At 41.9% G+C, this 16,993-nt stretch overlaps 1 protein-coding gene across 3 annotated transcripts in view; it reads right to left on the bottom strand.

Moving 5' to 3' along the window:
• The window catches only part of enox2 (ecto-NOX disulfide-thiol exchanger 2), a 292,078-nt gene that overhangs the window by 191,415 nt on the left and 83,670 nt on the right, over window positions 1-16,993 (bottom strand). The window contains exon 1 of one of the 3 annotated variants that reach the window (XM_058407651.1): window positions 14,974-15,215. The exons of the other annotated variants lie outside the window; for them this stretch is intronic. Within the exon in view, the coding sequence (XP_058263634.1) occupies window positions 14,974-14,995 (22 nt within the window). The 5' untranslated portion in view covers window positions 14,996-15,215. Of the gene's footprint in view, window positions 1-14,973; window positions 15,216-16,993 lie in introns of those variants that run through there. 3 annotated transcript variants of the gene reach the window in all.

Raw genomic sequence — 16,993 nt, 5'->3', positions numbered from 1 at the left:
GTGCTACTGTTTAGATCACAGTAACACAATGTGTTGAACTGAGCTCGATGTAATCTAGATGTTCTAGATAACTTTTGGCACAAAAATAAAAACATAAAGTAAAAGCTTTCTGTGAATGCAGGTTCTGTGGTCTGTGTCATCTTGTTGAGGAGAGAAGTCAGAGGCAGATCTGGTTTGAGACCCTAGTAACTCAGATAACCAGTCTTTACAAACGTGTTGAGCTGAAAAGCATCTCAGACTTTGAGGCAGATGAGCTACAACATAATAGATGAAGTAGCTTAATGGTTATGGAGCTGAACTACTGATCAGAAGGTTGAGAGTTCAAATCCCAGGTTCACCAAGCTACCACAGCTGGACCCTTGAGCAAGGCTCTTAATCCTCAGTTGTATAAAATTCTCTGGGCGATAAGGCCAAAACATCTGCCAAATGTAAAAGACCACAGCAGGAATCTGAGACTACCTCAGAAACAGACTGACCAGTCAGGGTTAATCATTTAAAGAAAAAAGCAATCATTTCTGAGGACATGCAAGCAATGAAATACTCAATACACCTACTCATACCTGAAAGCAAGTATTAGTAACACTGACCTTGCAGACATCTTATTACCAATAAAAGGTAGAGAGGAAGCACCTCATCCAAGCCAAGCAGCACACAAAAAAAGGATGTAGCATCATTTTGTTTTAAATCTCTGTAGTACGTAGAGGCATTTCTGAACCACATTAAAAACTCCACAGGGTCCAATAAATGAATGCACCAAACATGCTTAGCAAACCTGGGACTTCACTGAGCCGTAAAAGAAAAAGCAATTTCGCTTCAGATTTATAACATTATGGAGAAACACAGGGAGACATGCAATCTCTCCTATTATCTCGGAGAAGCCTGGCTGCTTCCTTGTGTGGATTCTGAATGATACTGGCCAACACAGTCCCTTGAGTGATCCATTACAGAATGTGTTGCACTGTTTTCAATTGTTTTCCTGGGCAGGTCTGGTGGCGAGCAGGCAAAAAAATGTCACAACAGCAACAGGAATAAGAAAAAGACAAAAACCTTCGGTGCACTTTGTCTCTTTTTGACACCTCTGTGCTGCGACAGTGATATTGTACCTCGTCTCGTCTCTACAGACTACAGGTTTCGTATCAGATATTTGCTATGCGTTCGCCAGTATCCGAAGTTTTCCAAAGAGCAAATGTCTGATAAATGAAAGTTTAGGGCCACCATGAACCATTCTATACTTTATAAACAAAATACTCATTCATGTCTACATTGTATTTTTCATTCATGGTGTGTTTTTTATTAATACACATCTCAGGGCCTTTCTTTTTTTTTTCCAGCGTAACACTTGATAAGTAATTATGCCTATTAGGTTGAAGTTCAGTTTTCTCCTCCAGGGGTCTCTTGATCCAAAATTGCTGCAGCTATCAAGACTAATTATCACACAACCCAAAAGCCTCATTATAATGTTTCCTTTGTCTATTTTGCACATGACCTCATTCGCACAATTATTCTTTGGAAATCATAAACAACAAGCCCACTAAGTGTGCATGCAATTTAGCCCTCTTGATTTGGGATTGTACTAAATCAAGGTCTTAATATGCTATTAGGTTCTGGTTCACAGAGAGGCCAGGCTCATGAAATATATGTTATTAGTTGAATGGATATATTTTATAGATATAACCAGAGCTAATAACCTTCTGAAGTTGCCACTGGATTTGGTGACTATTTGCACCCCTTTAGCAGATTCATTACAAAATGAGTCTAGAGGAATTTGGAACACGCCCTGATCCAGAGTGACTTACATTTTATTTCATTTTATACAAATGAGCAATTTAGGGTTAACTCAAGGGCCCAGCGGTGACAGCTTGCTGACCACCTTTGACCTCAATGTCCAATCACAGACAACCATTGATTCCACACACAAATGACTGTCCACCATTGATCCCAATGACCAATCACTGGCCACCTTTGAACCTAATCATCAATCACTTACCACCATTAATCCCAATCACTGATCACCACAGATCCCAATCATCAAGCACTGACTACTGTTGATCACATTCACTGTTCACCACTGATCCTAATGGCCAATCACTGACCATGCTTGAGCCTAATGCACAATCACTAACCTCCAGTTATCCCAATGGCCAATCACTGATCACCATTGTTCCCCAAAAACCTATCAACATAGTTTGCCCCACCAAACTCTCCTTATAAGGGAGCTATTCCATCTTTAGCCATTCCTTTCTGCTCTGTTTCCTGCCTACTCACTAAACACAACTTTATTTGGTCATCGTTCTTAACAGAAATGAACAGCAATTTGTAAAGAACGCAACCAGTTCAATTCAATATAATGCAAAAAAACACAGATTCTATTCTTCATTTTTTTATATCCAAATGATCAAGGATGATTCACTCAATTCAATGCTGCATTAGATACTTTCCTCTGAAAAGATTTGGCTACGATGCTCAGATCAGACACACCATTTCTATTCCACGAGACGGAAGCCAACGCTTCTGGCTTAAACAAGTTAAACAGTATGTCGATGTACCAAACTTGCTGGGGTGAAACATCCACTACAAACCAGCAGGACTCCACAGTGAAATATACACCAGCTGCGAAAATCTGATCTCCCCTACACTATAGCAGTAACATACAGCATATATTATGCCGGTATTCTGTATACTGTAACATATACATTTTTTAAAAAATATCTGATCCACAGTCTGTTTTGTCCGTTACACAGTATGACAGCTAAACCTATTCTTTCCTGCACCCGCTCCAACAAGGAGCTGTCAATGTTACTTTTTTAGCACGGCCGGGAATGCCGGGCTCCCTCTCCCCGCTTGCTTACTTTAGCCTAAAGATAATAAGGCCTGGCCAGCTGGAAGGAGTTTGACGGCTTCCTGTCTCCCTCTTCACTTCCACTTTCTGTCTGAAAGGCTCCTGTCACGGATACTTGAACCCAAAAGGCATCGCTCACCCGGGGAGAGGCCAGCGGTCTTATTTCAGCTAAATCATTCCTGATAAAATAACCGGCCACTCAGAGGGTTTTTATCACATAACCAGACTCTTATGATTTCCACAAGAGGGTTCAGATAGACAAAAGCCCTGAGGCTTGAAGAAATGTACAGGTTGGAATTATTATTATTATTATTATTATTATTATTATTATTATTATTATTATTAAAAAAAACTCACTATCAAATAACCAGAAAGCTCCATTGTGAAGCAACAGCATGACAGCTCACAGATGCACCCAAAAGCAATAAAAACACTAACGTCGCAATAGTGTTACAGTTGACTCCTCTGTGTCCGACTGAACAGATGGAACGGGACCACCGCTACGTTTCTCTCTGACAGACGACGGAACTGAATAAATAAACAAAAGGTCTGACGATCCAGCCTCACATCCTTTTCCAATTGAGATTTGATGTATGTGAAAGAAAACGTCTGTGAGATAAACAGGGCTCTTTATTTATTTATTCTATTTATTTATTTATTTTTTTTTTAAAGCAGTCTCTATGATTATACCGGCTCTGAATAGCAGAGAAAAAACAACAAATAATCACAACATGAGGAAGAAACCTTCGGCCTCCTTTACCTGTTGGGGCGTTCACACAAGCAATATGGAATCCCAAAAAATCCTACTCGTTCAGAGTGTGTGTAAATATACGGACAAGAAGACTAATGTAAAATGTTTAGTACTGCACTGCTATATGGAATATACTGTTGAATTTGAGTTGCTCATCTTTCTTACGTTTATAGTGTTTAGCAGATGCTTTTATGCAGAGCGACCAAGGAAAGTGCTTTGGAGTGTCTATCAAAAACACGTCCTCATGCTAGTTCACCAGGTCAGGGACTATCGAGAACCTTTTGTGGAAACTAGTAATTTGGCATTTACTAAGGAATCCAAAAATATTTATATACAAAATAAGCAAGTAGAAACACATAAATTATTACAACAGAAAACAAACACCTCAGATGAGTGATCATTTATTATTATTATTATTATTATTATTATTATTATTATTATTAAATTATAATTATTTTATTTTAATTATTATTATTATATTTTATTATAATTTTTTTTATTTGTATTTTCTTTTTTTCATCCTTTACCTTGATTGTTCATGTCATGTTCCCATCTATCTGTTTTCTTTACCTTTTATGGAGTTTTGTGGGCGTCGCTACATGCAAATGAGCTGTATCAAGGTTTGTTTTCATGCAATATGTTACAAATAAACCGGTCTCTTTCCATATGCCACTTTTGTGAGACGTAGGACTTTATTATTGCTTTGAGATCTGATGTTGAGATCTGATGATCTATAATTCTCTGTAGTTTGAAGGCTTCTACGGAAGTGAAGTCTGCTTGTTCATTGCCATTCTGCCCAAACATCATCCAGCAGATATGCATGTTGCAATTTATTCAGTGGAAACCTTTAGCTCGGTTTGGATTACGCAAACATTTACACACAACTTTACTAGATTGAAGAGGCCCATTGAGAGGAAGCAGACTCCAAATGGAAGCCAACTCCTTCTGAGTGACACCGGATAGTGAGAAAATAAATCATTACCCTTCTACTACTCTTCACTGTAGAGTCAGACAATACTGAGAGTGCTGAAAGGATGTTAGGTTAAGCAGATAGTCGATAAGTCTGGGATGAGCACAGTCTTTATGATTACAGCAGCAAAGTCCAAATCTGTAGAATCTAGGTGTGCATTAAATTCTGTTTTTAGGATGTTCTAAGGAATTCTTTAGGATATCAGTGAGGGACCATGAACAAGGACAGAGAGTGAAACCCCTCTGTGACAGATGACATGCCACAAATCCCTGCGGGCCTGCCAAATCTGAAAACACATCTGTGTGGAAAGCGGAATTAGTACAAAAACATCTATCACAGCCAAAACTCTGCAGCTGCCAAAGAAAAATAAAAGAAACCTCAGCTACATAGTTTCAATATACTGATCCTTATTATTATTATTATTATTATTATTATTATTATTATTATAAAATACTAAAAATAATACATTTATTTATTTATTGATATTTTTAACTAGTGTTTTTATTTTTAGAAGTGGTTTTAGAATTTATTTTTTCTTTCTTTATTTTTTTATAAACTCACATTGTCCATAAACCTGAGAAACAAAAAAAGAACAAAACAGAAAAGAAAATCTTACATTTTATTATTGATATTTGTTCAATTTGTTCACAGATACACCTCAGCGCAGTGCTAACTCCATGAGACTGTTTACTGGTCATAATAAATATTATAAACGCTGCTGGAAGGAAGCACTTGTTCTAGCCACACTGCATTTATTAGGTGAACAGATGCTAGACAATATTTAAAGAATCAGGATGTTGATGAAAAACAGGGATTAAAAGCAATACAGCATGGCAACAAATACTATTATACAGCTCTAATGCTAGACTCACAAATAAGGACTTCCCATGTGACAAGAGAACACTGCATCATAGCTCATATATGAAAGACTTCGCGCTCTTCCTAAAAGCATTTGCTATGACATAATTAAAAAAAAAAAACTTGGACCTGACCTCGAAGTCTCCTTTCATTTGCCACTCAGTGGAAAGCTAAGGTTTATTTTAAAAAACAACAGTAGCTCGTCTGTTGGATCGGATCACACGGGCCAGCCTTCGCTCCCCACTTGCATCGATGAGCCTTGGCCGTCCATGACTCTGTCGCTGGATCATCACTGTTCCTTCCTTGGACCACTTTTGATAGATACTGACCACTGCAGACCGGGAACACCCCACAAGAGCTGCAGTTTTGGAGATGCTCTGATCCAGACATCTAGCCATCACAATTCTCGCTCAAATCCTTACGTTTGTCCGTTTTTCCTGCTTCTAACACATCAACTTTGAGGACAAAATGTTGACTTGCTGCCTAATATATCCCACCCACTAACAGGTGCCATGATGAGGAGATCATCAGTGCTATTCACTTCACCTGTCAGTGGTCATAATCTTTTGCCTGATCGGTGTGTGTATGTGTATATATATATATATATATATATATATATATATATATATATATATATATATATATATATATACATAAACATCAGGTTTATTTCCACATGGAAGTTAAAACAGTCAGGTTTCTAATACCTCTGATACGTCAAGTAAGTCTAAGACACAGTGTCATTTCACATTTCTGCATTATTATCATTATAATTTTAAAGTCAGATTCTTCTCATAAGTGATTTCTTATTTGGCCAATAAAATCCGATCTGATTTTGATTCCGATCATGCTGGACTCATTTCGCACTAAATTCCCAAGAACTGTCTCCTGATGTAACTCTATTAACCGAAATGAGCCCCAGATTTCTTCTGAAATGCTTTTCTAAATCCGAGCCATTCCTTCTTCTTCTTTTTTTTTTTTTTAACATCACTTCTCATCTCATAAACCGGTAAATTTCTCCGGATTAGATTTTCAGATCTGGTATTAGAGCGGACAATAACCCAGAGCTTGAAATCGCACAGATCTTTCCTCCGTCTGCAGATATTACCCCTCCACTCCTCCACTCCTCATCTCCAAACCCATTTCTGACGTTTAGGCCTGAATCATTTCTGTCCTTTCCGTGAAAATGCATTTTTATTCCATTCCTTTTCTTTTTCATTTCATTCCGGCTCCAATGCTCTGCCAGGGAAAGTGTCCGGGACTTTCTGTAATGTGCAATCTGAAAAGCTCTGAGCCTCCATCAGCGAGCTACGTCTCTTTTATCGTTTTCATCCGTTCCTCATTTCGCTCTGGAAGAATCCTGCACAAGAACTGATTTGTTTGGTAAAGTCTGAGTTTAGAAAAGAGATTTTTTATTTATTTTTTTATTTTTTCAATCGCCAGTGGAGTTTCCTCAGACGCACTCCCTGACATGTCTCCCATAACTCCTTGCAAATCCAATGCCAGGTTACGAGGTTGTAACATTTAATCCTCCCTGCTCGATCTGAATGAGCTCCTGCTGCAAGTGTCATTTATATTAGGCTAATAAAATGCCATGCTGCATCACAGACACGAGTGTGTCAGCGGAGGGAGCTAATTGGCCTGATAGCGGTTCCAGAGCGAGAGTACAACGAGGGTAGAGCTTGAGTAGAGTGAGAACAGAGCTAGAGAGAGAGTAGAGCGAGAGGAGAGTGAGAACAGAGCTAGAGAGAGAGTAGAGCGAGAGTAGAGTGAGAACAGAGCTAGAGAGAGAGTAGAGCGAGAGTAGAGCGAGAGTAGAGTGAGAACAGAGCTAGAGAGAGAGTAGAGCGAGAGGAGAGTGAGAACAGAGCTAGAGAGAGAGTAGAGCGAGAGTAGAGTGAGAACAGAGCTAGAGAGAGAGTAGAGCGAGAGGAGAGTGAGAACAGAGCTAGAGAGAGAGTAGAGCGAGAGTAGAGTGAGAACAGAGCTAGAGAGAGAGTAGAGCGAGAGTAGAGCGAGAGTAGAGTGAGAACAGAGCTAGAGAGAGAGTAGAGAGAGAGTAGAGCGAGAGGAGAGTGAGAACAGAGCTAGAGAGAGAGTAGAGCGAGAGTAGAGTGAGAACAGAGCTAGAGAGAAAGTAGAGCGAGAGTAGAGTGAGAACAGAGCTAGAGAGAGAGTAGAGCGAGAGTAGAGTGAGAACAGAGCTAGAGAGAGAGTAGAGCGAGAGTAGAGTGAGAACAGAGCTAGAGAGAGAGTAGAGCGAGAGTAGAGTGAGAACAGAGCTAGAGAGAGAGTAGAGCGAGAGTAGAGCGAGAGTAGAGTGAGAACAGAGCTAGAGAGAAAGTAGAGCAAGAGTAGAGTGAGAACAGAGCTAGAGAGAAAGTAGAGCGAGAGTAGAGTGAGAACAGAGCTAGAGAGAGAAAGTAGAGCGAGAGTAGAGTGAGAACAGAGCTAGAGAGAGAGTAGAGCGAGAGTAGAGTGAGAACAGAGCTAGAGAGAGAGTAGAGCGAGAGTAGAGTGAGAACAGAGCTAGAGAGAGAGTAGAGCAAGAGCAGAGTGAGAACAGAGCTAGAGAGAGAATAGAGCGAGAGTAGAGTGAGAACAGAGCTAGAGAGAGAGTAGAGCGAGAGTAGAGTGAGAACAGAGCTAGAGAGAGAGTAGAGCAAGAGCAGAGTGAGAACAGAGCTAGAGAGAGAGTAGAGCGAGAGTACAGTGAGAACAGAGCTAGAGAGAGAGTAGAGCGAGAGTAGAGCGAGAGTAGAGTGAGAACAGAGCTAGAGAGAAAGTAGAGCAAGAGTAGAGTGAGAACAGAGCTAGAGAGAAAGTAGAGCGAGAGTAGAGTGAGAACAGAGCTAGAGAGAAAGTAGAGCGAGAGTAGAGCGAGAGTAGAGTGAGAACAGAGCTAGAGAGAGAGTAGAGCGAGAGTAGAGCGAGAGTAGAGTGAGAACAGAGCTAGAGAGAGAGTAGAGCGAGAGTAGAGTGAGAACAGAGCTAGAGAGAGAGTAGAGCGAGAGTAGAGTGAGAACAGAGCAAGAGTAGAGTGAGAACAGAGCTAGAGAGAAAGTAGAGCGAGAGTAGAGTGAGAACAGAGCTAGAGAGAGAGTAGAGCGAGAGTAGAGTGAGAACAGAGCAAGAGTAGAGTGAGAACAGAGCTAGAGAGAAAGTAGAGCGAGAGTAGAGTGAGAACAGAGCTAGAGAGAGAGTAGAGCGAGAGTAGAGTGAGAGTAGAGTGAGAACAGAGCTAGAGAGAGAGTAGAGCGAGAGTAGAGCGAGAGTAGAGTGAGAACAGAGCTAGAGAGAGAGTAGAGCGAGAGTAGAGCGAGAGTAGAGTGAGAACAGAGCTAGAGAGAAAGTAGAGCAAGAGTAGAGTGAGAACAGAGCTAGAGAGAAAGTAGAGCGAGAGTAGAGTGAGAACAGAGCTAGAGAGAGAGTAGAGCGAGAGTAGAGTGAGAACAGAGCTAGAGAGAGAGTAGAGCAAGAGCAGAGTGAGAACAGAGCTAGAGAGAGAGTAGAGCGAGAGTAGAGTGAGAACAGAGCTAGAGAGAGTAGAGCGAGAGTAGAGTGAGAACAGAGCTAGAGAGAGAGTAGAGCGAGAGTAGAGTGAGAACAGAGCTAGAGAGAGAGTAGAGCAAGAGTAGTGAGAACAGAGCTAGAGAGAGAGTAGAGCGAGAGTAGAGTGAGAACAGAGCTAGAGAGAGAGTAGAGCGAGAGTAGAGTGAGAAAAGAGCTAGAGAGAGAGTAGAATAAGAGTAGAGTGAGAACAGAGCTAGAGAGAGAGTAGAGCAAGAGTAGAGTGAGAACAGAGCTAGAGAGAGAGTAGAGCGAGAGTAGAGTGAGAACAGAGCTAGAGAGAGAGTAGAGCGAGAGTAGAGTGAGAAAAGAGCTAGAGAGAGAGTAGAACAAGAGTAGAGTGAGAACAGAGCTAGAGAGAGAGTAGAGCGAGAGTAGAGTGAGAACAGAGCTAGAGAGAGGAGAGCGAGAGTAGAGTGAGAACAGAGCTAGAGAGAGAGTAGAGCAAGAGTAGAGTGAGAACAGAGCTAGAGAGAGAGTAGAGCAAGAGTAGAGTGAGAACAGAGCTAGAGAAAAAGTAGAGCGAGAGTAGAGCAAGAGTAGAGTGAGAACAGAGCTAGAGAGAGAGTAGAGCGAGAGTAGAGTGAGAACAGAGCTAGAGAGAGAGTAGAGCGAGAGTACAGTGAGAACAGAGCTTGAGAGAGAGTAGAGCGAGAGTAGAGCAAGAGTAGAGTGAGAACAGAGCTAGAGAGAGAGTAGAGCGAGAGTAGAGTGAGAACAGAGCTAGAGAGAGAGTAGAGCGAGAGTAGAGTGAGAACAGAGCTAGAGAGAGAGTAGAGCGAGAGTAGAGTGAGAACAGAGCTAGAGAGAGAGTAGAGCGAGAGTAGAGTGAGAACAGAGCTAGAGAGAGAGTAGAGCGAGAGTAGAGTGAGAACAGAGCTAGAGAGAGAGTAGAGCGAGAGTAGAGTGAGAACAGAGCTAGAGAGAGAGTAGAGCGAGAGTAGAGTGAGAACAGAGCTAGAGAGAGAGTAGAGCAAGAGTAGAGTGAGAACAGAGCTAGAGAGAGAGTAGAGCGAGAGTAGAGTGAGAACAGAGCTAGAGAGAGAGTAGAGCGAGAGTAGAGTGAGAACAGAGCTAGAGAGAGAGTAGAGCGAGAGTAGAGTGAGAACAGAGCTAGAGAGAGGAGAGCGAGAGTAGAGTGAGAACAGAGCTAGAGAGAGAGTAGAGCGAGAGTAGAGTGAGAACAGAGCTAGAGAGAGTAGAGCGAGAGTAGAGTGAGAACAGAGCTAGAGAGAGAGTAGAGCGAGAGTAGAGTGAGAACAGAGCTAGAGAGAGAGTAGAGCGAGAGTAGAGTGAGAACAGAGCTAGAGAGAGAGTAGAGCAAGAGCAGAGTGAGAACAGAGCTAGAGAGAGAGTAGAGCGAGAGTACAGTGAGAACAGAGCTAGAGAGAGAGTAGAGAGAGAGTAGAGCGAGAGTAGAGCGAGAGTAGAGAGAGAGTAGAGCGAGAGTACAGTGAGAACAGAGCTAGAGAGAGAGTAGAGAGAGAGTAGAGCGAGAGTAGAGCGAGAGTAGAGTGAGAGTAGAGCTAGAGAGAGAGTAGAGCGAGAGTAGAGTGAGAACAGAGCTAGAGAGAGAGTAGAGCGAGAGTAGAGCAAGAGTAGAGTGAGAACAGAGCTAGAGAGAGAGTAGAGCGAGAGTAGAGTGAGAACAGAGCTAGAGAGAGAGTAGAGCGAGAGTAGAGTGAGAACAGAGCTATAGAGAGTAGAGTGAGAACAGAGCTAGAGAGAGAGTAGAGCGAGAGTAGAGTGAGAACAGAGCTAGAGAGAGAGTAGAGCAAGAGCAGAGTGAGAACAGAGCTAGAGAGAGAGTAGAGCGAGAGTACAGTGAGAACAGAGCTAGAGAGAGAGTAGAGAGAGAGTAGAGCGAGAGTAGAGCGAGAGTAGAGAGAGAGTAGAGCGAGAGTACAGTGAGAACAGAGCTAGAGAGAGAGTAGAGAGAGAGTAGAGCGAGAGTAGAGCGAGAGTAGAGTGAGAGTAGAGCTAGAGAGAGAGTAGAGCGAGAGTAGAGTGAGAACAGAGCTAGAGAGAGAGTAGAGCGAGAGTAGAGCAAGAGTAGAGTGAGAACAGAGCTAGAGAGAGAGTAGAGCGAGAGTAGAGTGAGAACAGAGCTAGAGAGAGAGTAGAGCGAGAGTAGAGTGAGAACAGAGCTATAGAGAGTAGAGTGAGAACAGAGCTAGAGAGAGAGTAGAGCAAGAGTAGAGTGAGAACAGAGCTAGAGAGAGAGTAGAGCGAGAGTAGAGTGAGAACAGAGCTAGAGAGAGTAGAGCGAGAGTAGAGTGAGAACAGAGCTAGAGAGAGTAGAGCGAGAGTAGAGCTTGAGCAGAGTGAGAACAGAGCTAGAGAGAGAGTAGAGCGAGAGTAGAGCGAGAACAGAGCTAGAGAGAGAGTAGAGCGAGAATAGAACAAGAGTAGAGTGAGAACGGCGCTAGAGAGAGAATAGAGTGAGAGTAGAGTGAGAGTAGAGCTTGAGATGAATGAGAACAGACCTAGATAGAGAGTAGAGCACGAGTAGAGTGAGAGTAGAGTGAGAGTAGAGCTTGAGATGAATGAGAACAGAGCTAGAGCGAGAATAGAGCGAGAACAGAGCTAGAGAGAGAATAGAGTGAGAGAAGAGTGAGAACGGCGCTAGAGAGAGAGTAGAGCAAGAACGGCACTAGAGAGAGAATAGAGTGAGAGTAGAGTGAGAACAGAGCTAGAGAGAGAGTAGAGTGAGGGTAGAGCTTGAGTAGAGTGAGAACAGAGCTAGAGAGAGTAGAGCGAGAGTAGAGCAAGAGTAGAGTGAGAATGGCGCTAGAGAGAGAGTAGAGCTTGAGTAGAGTGAGAACAGAGCTAGAGAGAGAGAGTAGAGCGAGAGTAGAGTGAGGACAGAGCTAGAGAGAGAGTAGAGCGATAGCAGAGTGAGAACAGAGCTAGAGAGAGAGTAGAGCGAGAGTAGAGTGAGAGAAGAGTGAGAACAGAGCTAGAGAGAGAGTAGAGAGAGAGTAGAGCGAGAGTAGAGTGAGAACAGAGCTAGAGAGAGTAGAGCGAGAGTAGAGTGAGAACAGAGCTAGAGAGAGAGTAGAGCGAGAGTAGAGCTTGAGATGAATGAGAACAGACCTAGAGAGAGAGTAGAGAGAGAGTAGAGCTTGAGATGAATGAGAACAGACCTAGAGAGAGAGTAGAGAGAGAGAAGAGCTTGAGATGAATGAGAACAGACCTAGAGAGAGAGTAGAGAGAGAGTAGAGCGAGAGTAGAGCTTGAGATGAATGAGAACAGACCTAGAGAGAGAGTAGAGAGAGAGTAGAGCTTGAGATGAATGAGAACAGACCTAGAGAGAGAGTAGAGCGAGAGAGTAGAGCTTGAGATGAATGAGAACAGACCTAGAGAGAGAGTAGAGAGAGAGTAGAGCGAGAGTAGAGCTTGAGATGAATGAGAACAGACCTAGAGAGAGAGTAGAGCGAGAGAGTAGAGCTTGAGATGAATGAGAACAGACCTAGAGAGAGAGTAGAGAGAGAGTAGAGCTTGAGATGAATGAGAACAGACCTAGAGAGAGAGTAGAGAGAGAGTAGAGCGAGAGTAGAGCTTGAGATGAATGAGAACAGACCTAGAGAGAGAGTAGAGAGAGAGTAGAGCGAGAGTAGAGCTTGAGATGAATGAGAACAGACCTAGAGAGAGAGTAGAGCGAGAGAGTAGAGCTTGAGATGAATGAGAACAGACCTAGAGAGAGAGTAGAGAGAGAGTAGAGCTTGAGATGAATGAGAACAGACCTAGAGAGAGAGTAGAGAGAGAGTAGAGCGAGAGTAGAGCTTGAGATGAATGAGAACAGACCTAGAGAGAGAGTAGAGAGAGAGTAGAGCGAGAGTAGAGCTTGAGATGAATGAGAACAGACCTAGAGAGAGAGTAGAGCGAGAGAGTAGAGCTTGAGATGAATGAGAACAGACCTAGAGAGAGAGTAGAGAGAGAGTAGAGCGAGAGTAGAGCTTGAGATGAATGAGAACAGACCTAGAGAGAGAGTAGAGAGAGAGTAGAGCTTGAGATGAATGAGAACAGACCTAGAGAGAGAGTAGAGAGAGAGTAGAGCGAGAGTAGCCATCCCCTTTGCCACTGCTCTCGCCAGCGGCTACAACAAACGATCCTGTCAGCTTTTTGCTCCTGGCTTTCATCATAGACCTAGTGACTAAAAAAAAAAAAAACCCCACAAGAGCATCATATATATGACCCTGCGCATCCTCACTCGCAGTTATATGGCCGAGATGGAGCGAGGAAAAAGGGAACGGGAAGGCTTTTGACAAATGTCTCACAAATTGTCTCTTCTGCAGCACTATTTAGAACAGCAACACTCTGCAGGCTGCACAAAGATTTACAACAGAGCTCCATCTGTTAAATGTACTGCAACAGCAAAGCGTGGCTCTGTTTATAAGTGCAGAGCCTGCAACAGACTGGTCACAGCTTTCAGTAAGTGTAAAGAGGCAACAGTGTGTTCACTACAGGCTGAGAGAAAGAAAGACGCGTACCTTCCGATAACGACGACAACAATAATAACCATAATAAACCAACAACTCTACTGCTACTACTAACAATAATAATATTAATAATAATATTATTAATAATAATAAAACAGCATTATTTATAATAATAACTACAAAACAGCAACAATAATACCACTACTACTAATAATAATACTAGGCTCTGATCTTGTACTTGTTTTCAGTAGCTTAATAGATGAGTCAAATATATGTTAATTAAAAATAAAAAAATATCCAAACCATGAATGCACTGGAACCATAAAAGCAAATGGAATGCCAAAACACTACTACACAAAGGTCTATGTAATATCATCATAATAATAATAATAACAACATTATAATTCAGTTAACTCTCAGAAATAAAGCAAAGCATCTCCATGTTGTTAAATGTCCTTTACTTTAACGTTAAAGATGTTCAATCTTCTGTACTTTTGGTGCTTTAAGCATACTTTAGTGGTTTTATTTTATTATTTGATTTTTTTTAACACTATACTGTATATTCGCCCAGCCAGGTTAAAGGTACAACCAAAAGGTCGATACGGCGTTGATGATAGCACTCTAGTGACAAAGAAACGTATCATTATTCTGAGAGTATTGTTTTTTTTGGATTTATCGGCTCTCATTTAGCTAACATCAGATATCAGACTATAAACAGTACACAAAAATACATAAAGTCTACAAAAGAGCGAGAAACACCACATTCCTGAAGACACACACACACACAGAGAATCATATCTGCATATCTTTTTTGTTTTCGGTAGATAAAACTTTGCCTGCAGAAATGAAACAGATTTATGGGTTTGTAAACTGAAATAAATGAGACTAGACGGTTAGCTGTTCTGGCTTTCATGTGAGTATGATGTTCTGATATGACTAAACATCTGGATTAATGACACGAGACAAAACTGTTCCAGAGTTTATCCTGCTACTGCTGCTGCTGCTACTGTTACACGTTATGTCCAAAAAATAAGAAACTGTTAGGAAAGGTGAAGCAGATGAACAGACCTCTGCTCCATGCAATTCATCTGGCCACTTTAACAGAAAAAGTCTAGTCAGTAAACAGAAATAAGGTGTGTTGTTGTTGTATTGAAGCTTATCTGTAGGAGCATTAGTGTGTAGAGTTGGGTGAGAAGAGAAGTGCGATCAGATCTGACTAATTGCGACTAAATGTAAATCCCCATGAAAGGAGGCAAAGGCGTGGGAAAAGCTCGCGCGTACGAACCACACGATTTTTTTTTTTGGTTAAAAGCGATTGCTTCATGTATCATATCGTATCATATCGTATCATATCATATCTTATGCCATATCGCCGACGTTATGCGTCATTAGCAGTCCACGGAGCAGCGTCGCTGATCGCTCCGTTTACTCTCCATTCATCCGCTGCTTCCAGCGGGCACCTCCCTGCAAATGTGCCCGGAGAAGCGGGGAGAAAATTAATAAAAAATAAATAAAAAAAGAAAAAGAAAAGTTGTTGGCATACCTGTGTACTGCACTAGGAACATGGTCCGGAGAGGAGAAAATCGAGCGCGCGCTAAAGTCCCTTCGGCACTTTGATCGTTCCTGAGCTCCTGGTTAAATCGCTCTGAAGCTGCTGCTCGCGATCTGTCCGTTCCTCTCCCTCTCTCCTTCTCTCCCTCACACACACACACACACACACAATCTCACGCTCTCTCACACTCACACTGACACACACTGGAGACTGGAGGCTGGAAGCAGCGCGGCTCAGGAGAGGAGGATCTTTCCGCGCAAGCGCGCACACGACGTGCGCACACGCACACACACAGGAGCGCGCGTGCTCTGCCCGCCGACGCGCACAACAATCCGCCTCATTAATGAATCTGAACATTCTCTCAAAACGAAGGAGGAAGAAAAGATGTGTGATCCTACAAGAATACTCCTAATAGTGTGAAATATTAGGAGTTCCCGTGGACCGATACGTCAAAACTCTCGATGAACCCTTCACCATCGCCATCTAAACCAAACCCTAACTGTTTTCCTTTATTAACTATCATATAAACTAACTCTTCCATGTTGATGTTCAGTATGATTGCAGCAGATCTACAACGTTTAGGTTACGTTTACAGCATTTGGCAGACACCCTTATCCAGAGCGACTTACATGTTATCTTATACATATGAGCAATTGAGGGTTAAGGGCCGTGCACAGGGGCCCAGCAGTCCCTTGGTGGACCTGGGATTCAAACTCACAACCTTCCAATCAGTAATCCAACACCTTGACCACTAAACTACCACCTCCCTCCTGTACATGTGTATATGTGTATATAAATATCAGTCAGTATATCTTAAAACCTTAAGGACCACTGATGCAACACCACACCTCATACACCTTCCCAGGTAGAAGTTCCACCCATGCTACAAGAGCAACCCAAGTACCAGGCTGTTACCTTTTATTTTTCTGAGAGTGTATTACTTCCTGGTAAAAAAAAAAAAAAAAAAAACCTCTGACACCTGAACCTTTATAATGCAGCAGTGAGATAAGAAACCAACCAAAATACAAATATTATTAATTGCATTAAATAATGCAAAATGCATAAGTAGATATTGGAGAAATAACTAGGTATAATTGTCATACAGCGGCCTTTGTGCAGAGATGCCTGATAGACTTATACACTACCGTTATGGTCACTGTCACTGCTGCTCTCTCAGAAAAAAGGGTACATTTTGTCACTGAAATGATGACCTTATTTATTTATTTATTTATTTATTTGTATTTTTAAAAATCGTCTCATTTGGAAAAGTGAACACACTGTAGCTTTAAAAAAGGAACGCTTCCCCAGTGACACAGAATGCTACTGAGCAGAACCCATGTTCTGGTTGTGCTCCAATGGGCTCCTATGGTTCAATTCCCATTGACGACAGACAAAATGTGCATAGCACCTACAAAGTGTCCTAGGCTGCAGAACCGGATAAAATAAACTTTATCGAACATTAAGTCAGTTACCCATTCACTTCACTACACATTTCCCAGCTGTAATAATTATCCCATATATGTTCCTATAAAAAGACAGGTCCCAGTGCACAGAGACAGGAAGTAGTGGTTATGCTAAGGGCCAGCAGAGGGAGCAGAGTGAGCAGGATCTATGCAGTGCCACCACCAAAGCACACTAAGAAATACGGGCACATTGCCATATAAACTATACATGGCTTCCTGCTAAAGCCTCACAGCCTTCTCAATTATTTATAAGCATCAGCCAAACAGGAAAGCAGAAGTGTTATACAGGAAACTGCTGCACCCACTTTACTGGAATACCTGAATATATACATATATAAAAATAAACAATAATAATAATAATAATAATAAAAAAATCTAGCAATGCTGAACTGATCATTGCATTGTGTATGAAGTAGAATATAAGAAAATAATGGCAAAAATGTAAAATGCATCACTATAAATAACTGGCTGTTAGCTAAACTGCTGCTAGTAACTGAATCCTATTCCATGCATTTATGAAGAAACTTCTAAAATTCACTTCAGAGCTT

Source organism: Hemibagrus wyckioides, linkage group LG14 (assembly GCF_019097595.1).
Source record: "Hemibagrus wyckioides isolate EC202008001 linkage group LG14, SWU_Hwy_1.0, whole genome shotgun sequence".
Classification (NCBI taxonomy): Eukaryota; Metazoa; Chordata; class Actinopteri; order Siluriformes; family Bagridae; genus Hemibagrus; species Hemibagrus wyckioides.
The sequence above is the reverse complement of the archived record's forward strand: the minus strand, read 5'-3'. Positions and strand labels throughout refer to the sequence as shown.